General features: G+C 46.4%; 1 protein-coding gene across 1 annotated transcript in view; it reads left to right on the forward strand.

Moving 5' to 3' along the window:
• The window catches only part of NARS2 (asparaginyl-tRNA synthetase 2, mitochondrial), an 81,442-nt gene that overhangs the window by 51,576 nt on the left and 17,096 nt on the right, over window positions 1-12,770 (forward strand). Inside the window, exon 7 of the mRNA XM_054973892.1 lies at window positions 7,275-7,407. Within this exon, the coding sequence (XP_054829867.1) occupies window positions 7,275-7,407 (133 nt within the window). The remainder of the gene's footprint in view (window positions 1-7,274; window positions 7,408-12,770) is intronic.

Raw genomic sequence — 12,770 nt, forward strand, 5'->3', positions numbered from 1 at the left:
AGGACAACTTAACGCCCACTCAGAGCAGTTTACAAAGTATGTTGTTACTTTCCCTGCGACAATCACCCTGTGAGGTGGGTAGGGCTGAGAGAGTGCCTAGAAGCTGTGACTGACCCAAGGTCAGCCAGCTGGCTTCAAGTGGACAAGTGGGGAATCAAACCTGGTTCTCCAGATTAGAGTCCCATCGCTCTTAACCACTACACCAAACTGGCTCAAACGGGTTCCCTTCTCTGCCCACAATTGTGGTTTCCCCCACCAGGAAATCTGAATTACGCAAGGGCTGTCTGGAAAAGCCAGAAGAGCACTCAGTTCTCTTGTACTCTGTTTGTGCTACTGCTGTGAAGCTCTGGTGGGCTTTCCAACAGACATGCGCCCAACTATGTTGATCCCATTGCGCCTGCTGGAACGTGTTGTCAGTGCTGTGTCCCTTCTGAAAAAGTTGGGGTTTTTTTGTTTTGCTTCTGTGCCCTGTTTGTGGGCCATATCAGGACCACCTGGTTGGCCACTGTGTGAAAGAAGGCACTGGATTCGATAGATAAAGTGTCACATTGGTATCTGGGAGAACCAGGTTCGAATCCCTGCTCTGCCATGGAAGCTTACTGGGTGACCTTGGGGCAGTTGCACACTCTCAGCCTAACCTACCTCGCAAGGTTGTTGTGAGAATAAAATGGAGGAGAGGAGAAATATTTCAGCCACCTTGGGTCCCCATTGTGGAGAAAGGTGGAGTATCAACCAACCACCCAACCACCAACCGCTGGTCTGGTCTAGGGAGACTCTTAGAAATCATAACCGACTATGCCTAGATGGCTGAACAGACATCTTTGATCAGGGAAAAGACGTTAGATAAATATTTGGCTACCTGGATACCCCTTATAAGCTTTTTCCGAGAAATAAAAAGAAATGAATTAATGATCTGTGCTTTTGAAGATTAGGGAAAGAGCATCCAGACGTAAAGGAGAAATATTCCGTTTTGGTCATTTTAGAGTTAGTATATAATATGTAATATTTGTATACCTTTTCAAAGAGAAAATTGGTATGTATTCCTATTTAACATTCTTTTACATATTCTTCTTTCTTTTTTTACTTTATCTTTCAGAACTATCTCCAGTTTTCCTTTGTATTTTTAATCCATCTTAAATTTACATGAAAAAAAGAAAAAGAAATAAAAGACGGCCCAATGATTAACCAGTTTTTGTTGATTCTAGACCAATTTTGTTAATTCTGATTGTTTTATTCAATGAATTATGTTGAGGTTACAATCCTAGTTCCAAACACGGCAGGGAGAGAGTCGGGAAGGAATGATACGTAGATGCACATTTGCAAAAGAGGTGGGGTGGTAGTCATCTTAACCAGAGCGGTCAGCCCCCCCCCCCCCAGCTTAACCTGTGGTTTCCATACTCTCTGAAATAGCTCTTTGGTAAAACAAAGAAAAATCCCCACCGAAGTGCTGAGAAGAATAGAGGTAAGCAGGTCACCCCCATGGAGAAAACTTGCATTTGTTGGAAGCCCTGCTCAGTGTTTGGAACCTTTTGAGGTTTGTTTCCAAAGCAGAATCATCACAGGTGGCCCCCTACCTTGACATGGCTACCTGGATCTGGCTACTTGGATTCATACAACAGAAGCATCAGGACTAGACTACTGTAATGCATTCTGCATAGGTCTCCCCTCAAAGTCAACTGGTACAGAATACTGTAGCTCAGTTATTAACAGGAGCTGGGCAGAGCATGCATAATATTTCCATTTTGCAATCAATCCATTAACTGGCCTCAATTCAAGGTCACGATTATGACATTCAAAGCCCTTCATGGCCTTGGCCCCTCATATCTGCAGGAACACCTCTTTCAGTCGTCTGAGCAGGGCCTTCTGTGGATGGCACCCTGCAAATGGGCAAAACCAACAGCTGCCCGTACCTGCACGTTCTTTGTTGTGGCCCCACATTTTGGAATGGTCTGCCTGAAGAGATCGGGAAAGTTCCCGAACTCTTGAATTCCAGCAAATTGTACAAAACTGAAGTATTCAGTAGGGCTCTTTTATTCAAGCAGTAAGGCTATGATGAAAGGAAATGGTTCAGAGAGATGATTTGGTAAAGGGACAGGGACTGTAGACTATGCTACTGGGTAGTGTCTGCTTATATAGATATGTTCCTACTGGGTAGTTTCCACGTCGTTTAATTTGTTTCAGCAATGTGTTTCGTGCTGTTTATATTGCTGAATTGTATGCTTTTTATGGTTTTTAAATGGAAATTTTGATGTTAGATTTAAACTTCGTTGTCATCTGCTCTGAGTCTGCTTGTGGGGAAAGTGGACTATAAGTTAAATCCGGGGTCATTTCGTAGAAAAAGAGCTGGAGGAACTTATTAGCATAACTCATTAGCATATGCCACACCTCTTGCCATCACCGGAAGTGTGTCATTAGTATAACTGATTTGCATGTGCCACACCCCCTGATGTCACCTATCCTGGCTGTTTTGGACCCAATCCTGGTCATTCAGGGCTGGAATTGGGCCCAAAATGGCAAAAGGGGGCTGAAATTGGCTGAAAAGGGGCCCCAAATGGTCAGGATCAGGCCGCTGCTGAGTGGGAGAGTGATCCACCACTTGTCAGAGGCCTGATCCGGGCCGTTTCGGCCCCGATCTAGGCTGAAATGGGCCCAAAATGGCTGAGTGTCAGGTGGGCGGGGCCACCTGACATGTGACCTCTTTGGGGAACTGCCGGAACTGCGTTCCTGCACGTTCCCCCTTGAAATAAATGAATAAATAAATAAATAAACAAACAAACAACAGCAGCAGCAACAACAACAATAATAATGTTCCATCTCTGTATTTCGTTATTGGAATTTAAGCTTCTTTTCAAATTTCTGCAATGGGTTGTTTTGTTCATTGAATGTCCCAGCAGTTGATCACATTGACTTACACTATGTAATCCGCCTTGAGTGTCAGTGAGAGAGGCGGACTATAAATAACGTAAATAAATAAGTAAGTAAATGATGGAACTCCTCTGTGAGTAAAGTCTCAGGACCTAGCCAATACTTGCATGTGGCAAGCCGAAACAAAGTGGGAGGAAAGTGGCGTTGATCCTATTCTTAAATGCTTCAGAAACTCATTGGAGCACCCTTCTCATTCGATCTCCTTACAGAGAATAATTGGCTTTTGTTTGATTTGGTCTGAGAACCAGAAAAACAGGTTATTTCCACCCCCCACCCCCCCAGGTCATGCTTGAACTGAAAAATTTAAAATTATCTGTGTTTTGAGAGCAACAAACACTCTGAAAATGTTCTGTTTGTTTCCACTCTCTCCTGGGTGGACATGACTGAAGATGCAGAGGAGTTAGCCGTGTTAGGGCCAAGCTACAAGTGACGAATGGCACTTGAACGGCAAGTGTATTTCTCCCTGTTCACTTGCCCTCCACTCAATCCACTTGCCGTTCAAGTGTCATTTGTCACTTGTAGCTTAGCCCTTAGTCTGTAGTGGCAAAATCAAAAAGAGTCCAGTAGCACCTTTAAGACTAACCAACTTTATTGTAGCATAAGCTTTCGAGAATCACAGTTCTCTTCGTCAGATGCATGGAGGGCAAGAAGAAACTGGTCAGATATATAGGTAGAGAGGGGAGGGAGGAGTAGATGCAGACAGTAGCTTCTGATAATGGAGATCAGTTTGCTTCTGTTAAGGAAGTCAGTTGCTTCTGATAATGAGATAGCCATTCACAGTCTCTATTCAATCCCAGCTTGTCTGAGTCAAATTTACATAGACGATATCTCCATCAAGGCTGGGAGACCCTTCTGCACCAGTCCTTATTCCTCACCTCCCTCCAATTGAGATCAAATGTTTCGTCTTTCCACCCCCTTCACGGTAGATCACAAGTGACAACTCTGCATAAACAATTCACGCCGGCTGATAATGTGCGTGTGTGTGTGGTCTTTTGGAAAGCAGAAGTGTTTCGGTGGGCTGTTGCTTTCTTTGGAAGCGGCCAGTCGGGGCGAAGCGTTCTGCATCTGTTTTGAGTAGCGTGTGTTGATGTGAGATTGCAGAACCATAGCTTGGCAGCTGCATGGTACTGTTTTGGCATAAGAAAACTTTCTGAGTTTCTTTTCTCCTCTTTGAGAGCTCTTGGTGCAAATATTGATGGATGTTAAAACACCTGCAGCTTCCGTTGACCTGAACTAGAGCAGTTCTTTTCTTGTGGACACCAGAATAGTTCCCCTTTGTAACATCCCTTCACTCTTGCTCTCTGTCTCTGTCTCTCTGTGTGTGCGTGTGTGTGTAATCTGACTATAGGGTCCCAGATCCAGCACTCACCTGTCTTCTCTTCTTCATGCATGAGCTTCGGGGCATGCACGATGATGTCACTTCCAGGAAATGACATCATCGCACAGGCCTGGGAGTGCACGTGCACTTTGCCCTGGGCCAATTTGGGCCCCAAATCAGGCAATGCAATGACATCACTCCTGGGAGTGATGTCCGTGCGCCACCCTGGAAGCGTGCCCGGGGAGGCCTGTTCCCTCACCTTTCCCCCCTGCCAGCCAGGTGAGTGGGGGCAGGGGGGCAGAGGGTGGGAGTAGAGGATCCCCTGCCTCCACTAGGGGGGCAGCAACTCTGTCTTTAGGAAATAGTTTGTTAGATAACTTTGAAAAATATAACTAGCAGTTCATGCTTCTGCTTGGGGTAAGAGTGGACAGTAAACTGAATATGAGCAGTCAGTGTGATGCGGTGGCAAAAAAGGCTAATTCAATCCTGGGTTGTATCAAAGGGGCCATAGCGTCGAAATCACAGGAGGTCATAGCCCCTCTCTATACTGCCTTGGTCAGGCCACACCTGGAGTACTGTGTGCAGTTCTGGAGGCCTCACTTCAAAAAGGATGTGGACAAAATCGAGAGGGTGCAGAGGAGAGCGACGAGGATGATCAGGGGTCTGGAGACTGAGCCCTACAAGGAAAGGCTGAGGGCCTTGGGAATGTTTAGTTTGGAGAAGAGGAGATTGAGGGGGGACATGATTGCTCTCTTTAAATATTTGAAAGGCTGTCATTTGAAGGAGGGCAAGGAGCTGTTCCAGTTGGCAGCAGAGGGTAGGACCCAAAGCAATGGGCTTAAGTTACATGCAGAAAGGTACCGGCTGGATACTAGGAAAAACTTTTTCACGGTCAGAGTAGTTCCAAGGTGGAACCAGCTGCCTAGGGAGGTGGTGAGCTCCCGCTCACTGGCAGTTTTCAAGAAGAGGCTGGATGAATATTTGTCAGGGATGCTTTAGACTGATCCTGCACTGGGCAGGGGGTTGGACTAGATGGTCTGTATGGCCCCTTCCAACTCTATGATTCTAAGCACCCCTTACAAATATCCACATTTTCTCATTGGGTGGTGTGTGTCTATGTAAGGTGGCATCAAGTTGCAGCCAACGTACGGTGACCCCGTAGGGATTTCAGGGCAAGAGATGAACAGAGGTGGTCTCCCATTGCCTGCCTCTGCATAGCAACCCTGGACTTCCTTAATGGTCTCCCAGCCAAGTACTAAGCTGACCCTGCTTAGCTTCCAAGCTCGGACAAGGGAGGGCTAGCCTGGGCCACCCGGGTCAGGGGCAATTTGGTGGTAGTGCAACTGAATTTGATGCAGTGTGTTCTGGTTAAAGGAAAACTTGAGAGTATGGAGCCCTCTGCCTGAAAGAGTATTTTTCAAACTACGACTTAGCCCCTAGGACACGCTCGTTTGCTGCCCAAAAAGCACCCAGATGCAGGAGGATGCCTAATGCATCTCTGTATGATTTCCTACTCTGGCCTTGCCCTCTTCAAGCCAGCTTCCACTGGGGCTGGATAATTCTGCCTGCAGTGAACATCAACTGATCATTCCCTTGTTTCCAAAGCAGAGATGCAGCGGAGATACAAAGCCGCAGGGGAGGCTGCCGGTCATACACCTGCATGAATCATTAATCTGGATTTCCTCTCGGTACTGACCGGCCCCAGGCCTGATTAGCTTCACAACATGGCTACCTCAGGTGCCCTTAGATCGTAGCCTGGGTCCGTCTGCCTAGTCCATTTTAATCCCACGCTTCTTCCAGGGAACTCATAATAGGTACATGATTCCTCTCTTTATCCTTACAACAGCTCATTGGGGGAGATCAGGATGGGTAGCCGTGTTAGTCTGTCAATAGCCGGAGGAAAGAGCAAGAGCCTAGTAGCACCTGTAAGAGTAACAACATTTGTGGTAGGGTGTGAGCTTTTGTGAGTCACAGCTCTCTGAAGAAGCGAGCTGTGACTCACGAAAGCTCGTACCCTACCATAAATTTTGTTAATCTTATGGGTGCAACTGGACTCTTTCATCTCCAAGACTGTGGCTGCTCAGGGTTACCAGGCAAGCTTGGCATTGTGAGGATTTGAACCCAGGTCTCCCAGATTCTAGCACACTAATACCACGCTGGTTCATGGTGTTTTTATGCAGTCATGTACATAGATCTTGATCTACAGAGTGGCACATGGTCTGGGGGTAGGGTTGCCAACTTTGGGTTGGAAAATTTCTGGAGATTTGGGGGTGGAGCCTGGTGTGGGTGGAGTTTGGAGAGGAGAGGGCGCTCAGCAGGGTATAATGCCATCGATTCCACCTTCCAGAGCTGCCATTTTCCCCAGGGAAACTAATCTCTGTAGTCTGGAGATCAGTTGAAATTCTGGGAGATCTCCAGGTTCCACCTGGAGATTGGCAATCCTATCTAGGCCCAGGTTTCTCAAGGACGACCGTCTCCCATGTGACCATCCATAAGCACTGTGGAAATCATCTTGCTGCCCTGACCTTCTTCAGTAGTTAAGTGAACGACTATTGTGGAGCAGGGCCTTTTTAGTGGTAGCACCCCAGCTTCAGAATTCGCTTCTCAGGACAATTAACTTGGACCACAAAATGCTGGTGCAAAGCAGGGTCCACCCTGTGCTCTCAGTCTGCTTTTCCTTGTCTTTTCTGTGCTTTTTATGCTGCTGGTTTCCTATTTTATTTGACTTATTTTTATTTGATTTATTTTTGTTGATTTTAGATGACTTGTAATTTTTTGTAATGCATGTTTGATACCGCTTTGAATATTCTCTTAGGAGACTATTGATGCAATCCTAAACAGAGTTACTCCAGTCTAAGCCCATTGAAATCAACAGGCTTAGACTGGAGTAACTCTGCTTAGGATTGCACTGTATGTCTAATAAGTTGTTGCAGACCACAATAAGGAAAGGAGGAAAAAATATATTTGTTTCTGTTTTCGGGTGCTATACCCCTTATCCCTTTGATGTCTGTTTTCCTTTTCCTCTGGGCAGGGCATTTACCAAAGTATTCACCTTTGGTCCTACATTTCGTGCGGAAAATTCTCTGGGCCGCAGGCACCTGGCAGAGTTTTACATGGTGGAAGCAGAACTGGCTTTTGTTGAAAACCTTCAGGATATCATGCAGGTGAGGAGACTGTTTGGAAGAGAGTGATCGCAGGAGCTGGTTCACTTGTTACAGTTGTCAGTTTGTAAACCTGGCCTCTTCTGCGCCTGGTGGGGTTGACCGGAGATTAGATTGGAAAGACAGAAGAATAAGTAGATAATCAGATTTGTCGTTTCTGCTAGGCTGTTTGGAACAGGTAAGAAAGCTTTTTCTGCCACCCCCAATCTGTGGAATTCCTTCCCCCTGGAGTTGGGGTCCCTGCATGCCTTCTAAAGGCAACTTGAAGTATTTTCTTTTAAGGACAGAATTGGAGGAAATTTGGGCAGCACGTACATTCTTTATTCCTCTGGCTTGTAAAGATAATTTTACATTAATTTTATATTGATTTTATAATTAAATGTGTGATTTTCACCTGTTGGTGAACTGCTCTGAGGTCCCCCAGGTGGAAAGGTGATCTAGAAATAAAATAAGTACTGCAAATGTTCTTAGCTCACACTCGTATAGCGGCGGAATACGGTTTTTTATATGTTTCTAACGGTTTGGGGGTGTATGTTCCTGAGAGTCAGAGGGCTAATTTGATGCGGTTAGAGTATCAGATTAGGGCTGAGGAGAGCTGGGTTCAAATCCCCACTCTGCCACAAAGCTAATTGGGGTGGCCTGTCATACACATGATCTCTCAGTCTGACCTACCTTGCAAGGTTGATGTGATGATAAAACCGGAGGAGGGGAGAACAATTTTCTCTGCCCTGAACTCCTTATCTATGTAGATATTTATACCCCACTTTTCTCCCAAGCAGGGGAACCAAAGGAGTTTACAAAATTGTTCTTCTCTCATCCATCTTATCCACATAACACCCCTGCGAGGTAGGTTAGGCAAACAATATGTGACTGGCCCAATGTCACTCAGCGACCTTCCATGATAGAGTGGGGATTTTAATCTGGATCTCCAGTAGTCTATTCCAACACTAACCGCTACGCGCCGTGCCGGCTTTGTTGGAGGAAGAGAGGGATAAAACTTTGATCTCTGGGAAGCAGCAAGAAAGTGGAAAGGGGAAATCCTTCCGTGTCAGCGTGGCGAGGGTATGGCTTGGGGTCAACAGAAAACGATCCCCATTCACGGCCCGCTGACATGGTAAATTGCATCTTTGGCTTTCCGGAACTCAGTACGGATATTTCCAATCCTTTTGTTCTTTTGAGGGAGGAACGTTTTTATGTTTCGTTTTCTGGTTTTTCTGCTGCTGCTAATTTCTTTGAAAGTCCAGGGCGACTTTTGGAGCTATTTTTATCCACGTTGCACAATGATTTTCAGAAACAGGAACTTCTTCTTCCGAATAAGACCTTCACAAGAATGAGCACATCGCATGGGGAGGCTGGTCCCGCAGCATCCTGCTGAACCGAAAAAAAGAATTGCTGGATGACTTCAGCAGTTTCGGGGTCCTCTGTGCCCCGCCTCCCCAGTCAGTGACTTCTTAATACTGATTTCGTGCACAATCCATCTCTTACGGCCCTGCTGCTGTGGAATGTCCACTCGATTAGAGAGACAGCTCCTATTGCGTTGTTTATTGCGTGTCCTATCCTGTTGATTGTATTGACATACACTGTGTAATTAGGATTCCCCACTCCTGTGGTTTTGCATCCTTGCCCGCCAATCTGCCAGCAATCGGCAGGAGGTAGCAAGCCCCCAGAGGTTGCCTGCCACCAGTAGGCACCCCAGGTTGATGTGCAGTATGCACACCCCCAGGGGCATGATGATGTCTCTCCCAGAAGAGATGTTGTTGCACCGGCTGCAGAAGCGCTCCCGGGCTTCGTTTGGGGCTGTTTTTGGTTCCAAACGGGCCAGATTGGAGTCACACAGAGCGCTGGAGCATTCCCAACAACGTCCCTTCCGAGAGTGACATCATTGTGAGGTTGCTGGAGTGTGCACATGCACACCACCAGCACGAGGTAAATGCCAGGGTTTCCCCCCCACCACCACTAGGAAAGTATAGGGACCTGGCAACTCTATGTGTAATCCGTCTTGCACCTTACTGAGAAAGGCAGACTACAAATAACGTTAATAAATGTCCGTTTTGCACATTATGCAGAGGCAAGTCCAAATTTGCCATCGAGTCTTTTTTCTGAGGTTATCCCGTTTCACCTCTTCCCTCCTGTCCTTGCGCCCCACCTTCGAAGACCTTCTTTTTTGATCCTGCCCCATAATTTGAGAGCTATTGTACTGAATGTTTGCAGTGACTCTGCGCCTCTCATTAGCCACATTGCATTTTGTTTGACGTTTGCACTCCAGCCTGGCTTCTGCTCTTGTTTCTAGGAGAGAAGGAAAATGCAAAAAAAATTGCAATTTAGAGGCCTGCAAGCCAAAATCTTGGCTGGTAATACCAATGAGGGAAGATAGCAGGGTATAATCTGATCTCTTCTGATCTTGGAAGCTAAGCAGGGTTGATACTTGCATGGCGAACCACCAAGGAAGACTCTGCAGAGGAAGGCAGTGGAAAACCACCTCTAGGGTTCCCAAACTCCCAGGGATTTACCCCCTTGTCCACCAATCGCTCAGTGATCGGCAGGAGGGGGCAAACTCCCGGAGCTTGCCCACCACCGGCAGGCACTTCATGAGCATGCACACGGCGTGCACTCCCACCTGGCACAGCGACGTCACTTCCGTAAGTGACATCATCGCATCAGCCACAGGCGCTTCCCTGCGCTCCGTTTGGGGGTGATTTGTGCCCCAAGCTGGCTGGATCTAAGCCATGTGGAGCACGGGAGGGCTCCCACAGCCAGCACAACAACGTCACTTACAGAAGTGACGCTGCCGCGTGCACGGCATGGTGACATCACTTACGGAAGTGACATCATCTTGCATACGTGCCATCATCTTATGGAAGTGACGTCATCTTGCAGAAGTGATGTAATCACACCGCTGCAGGAGCGCATGCACGTGAAGCTTTTAACTCAGCCAGAGAAAGGCAAGTGCCAGGTCGTAACCCTCCCGCCAGGAGGCTAGAGGGACCTGGCAAACCTAACCACCTCTGCTCCTCACTTGCCTTGAAAGCCCCTTGCCGGAGTCGCCATAAGTTGGTTGAAACTTGACAGCACATCTGTTGAAAATATGCAATGCATTCTGCACCCCCTTCCGGAAATGTATCTGTGCAAACCAACAAACCCATGGAAGAATATAATGCACAGAAACCTCTTTCCCTTTCCCCACTTTTTCACTTCTCTTTCCTGTTTCCACCCATTTCTGTTTCCTTTATCACTTTCTCTCCCTGTCTTCTCATCTCTCCCACCTCATGTGTGTGTGTTTTTTTTTAAAAAAATGTGTAAAGTGGCTCTAAACTCCTCCAGCACACTAAACTAGAAGGCCTTGCATGCAGTCCCCACCTGTGGTGTTTTGCTTAAGCAGAGGTCCGGTATGCAGCACAAAACAAAACTTCCTCTTTCTAGGAAACTAAAATCTTATTTTGGCTTTTCCAGAACAGACTGCAAGTGCTACAACATCTTTGGCATGAACTCATGCAACCATAGCAGCTTTCCATTCGGTGGGGAAAAGGAGGTGGCAGGAAATTTTTTTACTGGCTCCCGGTGAAGTGTGGCCTAGTGAAGCCCTGAAAGGACATATTTTTGTTACCTCTTGTTGGCCCCCTTCAAGGTCTTAAGCTGGGAAGGCCTGGATTCTGAGCCGGCCCTTTAAGGGATCTTGTAGCTTACACCGTCTTGGCCCTACCCAACACTAATTTTATTAGATGCCATTAGCTGGACAGAGAGTTTCTTTAGTAAGAACCGGGTAGTATAATAATATTTTTGCCTGAGTTGATCATGGTGCCAGTTGTTTTGTATTGTTTTGAATGGTTTTTAGAGATGTATATGGTTTTAATTATATAATACATGTTCTTAGTGGCCCTGAGCCTGTTCACAGTCAGGGCAGGGTATAAATTTGATAAAATAAAATAAATTGATGGGATAAACAGTAGACGGGAGCCAGTTTGGTGTAGTGGTTAAGTGCAGCAGGACTCTGGAGAACCGAGTTTGATGCCCCACTCCTGTGCTTGAAGCCAGCTGGGTGACCTTGGGTCAGTCACAGCTTCTCGGAGGTCTCTCAGCCCCACCTACCTCACAAAGTGATTGTTGTGGGGATAATAACAACATACTTTGTGAACCGCTTTGAGTGGGTGTTAAGTATATAAATTGAGTGTTGTTGTTGTTATAAATAAAATAGATAGCTAAATAGAGGAGCTGACTCACCAGTGGCTGCTACTGCGTGTCACGGTATTGGCCTCATATTTTCCCCTCAAGATCCGCAAACTGATCTGGTTGGAATCTGAATTTTGTGTCAGGGTCTGGAGCCAGAAGGCGGACAAGAAAATGGCTGAACTTGGCCTTTCCTTGAGTAATTTATCAACATCGGGGTTAAATAGAGCTCGAAGAATTGGGTTGGCCATTTCTTGTAACCAATGCTAAGTGATATATTGTCGAAGGCTTTCACGGCCAGAGAATGATGGTTGTTGTGGGTTTTCCGGGCTGTATTGCCATGGTCTTGGTATTGTAATTCCTGACGTTTTGCCAGCAGCTGTGACTGGCATCTTCAGAGGTGTGGCACCGAAAGACCGGGATCTCTCAGTGTCAAACTGTGGAGGAGATGTTTGCAGGTGATTTATATCTACTCTGAAAGATGGGTTGGGTTGTGTCATCCTGTGTGTGTGAAATGCTAATGGAGCGCTAATGCTTCACTGTATCTTGAGGAGGTTCTTTTGCATATGGATTGGTGCTTGATGTGCTAATCTTCTCTGCAGGGCTATTGTCGGGTATAGAGTGTTTTGTTAGCCTGGTGTTTTTCAGAACTGGAAACCATGCTCTGTTCATTCTTAAGGTTTCTTCTTTCCTGTTGAAGTTTTGCTTATGCTTGTGAATTTCAATGGCTTCCCTGTGCAGTCTGACAAAGTACCCTGCAGCTGTGGACAAGTTTACATCGGGACCACACAGCGCAGCATCCAGACAAGAATAAAAGAAAGACACTGCAAACTTGGCCAACCGGAAAAATCAGCAGTGGCTGAACATAGCCTAACTCAAACAGGGCACAGTATCTTATTCCAGGACACCAAAATACTGGAGAACACTTCCAACTACTTTGTCAGACTGCACAGGGAAGCCATTGAAATTCACAAGCATAAGCAAAACTTCAACAGGAAAGAAGAAACCTTAAGAATGAACAGAGCATGGGCTCCAGTTCTGAAAAACACCAGGCTAACAAAACACTCTATACCCGACAATAGCCCTGCAGAGAAGATTAGCTCATCAAGCACCAATCCATATGCAAAAGAACCTCCTCAGGATACAGTGAAGCATTAGCACTCCATTAGCATTCCACACCCTGGAAAACTCTTACAGGATGA

The sequence above is a fragment of the Eublepharis macularius genome, chromosome 3 (genome assembly GCF_028583425.1).
Source record: "Eublepharis macularius isolate TG4126 chromosome 3, MPM_Emac_v1.0, whole genome shotgun sequence".
Lineage (NCBI taxonomy): Eukaryota > Metazoa > Chordata > Lepidosauria > Squamata > Eublepharidae > Eublepharis > Eublepharis macularius.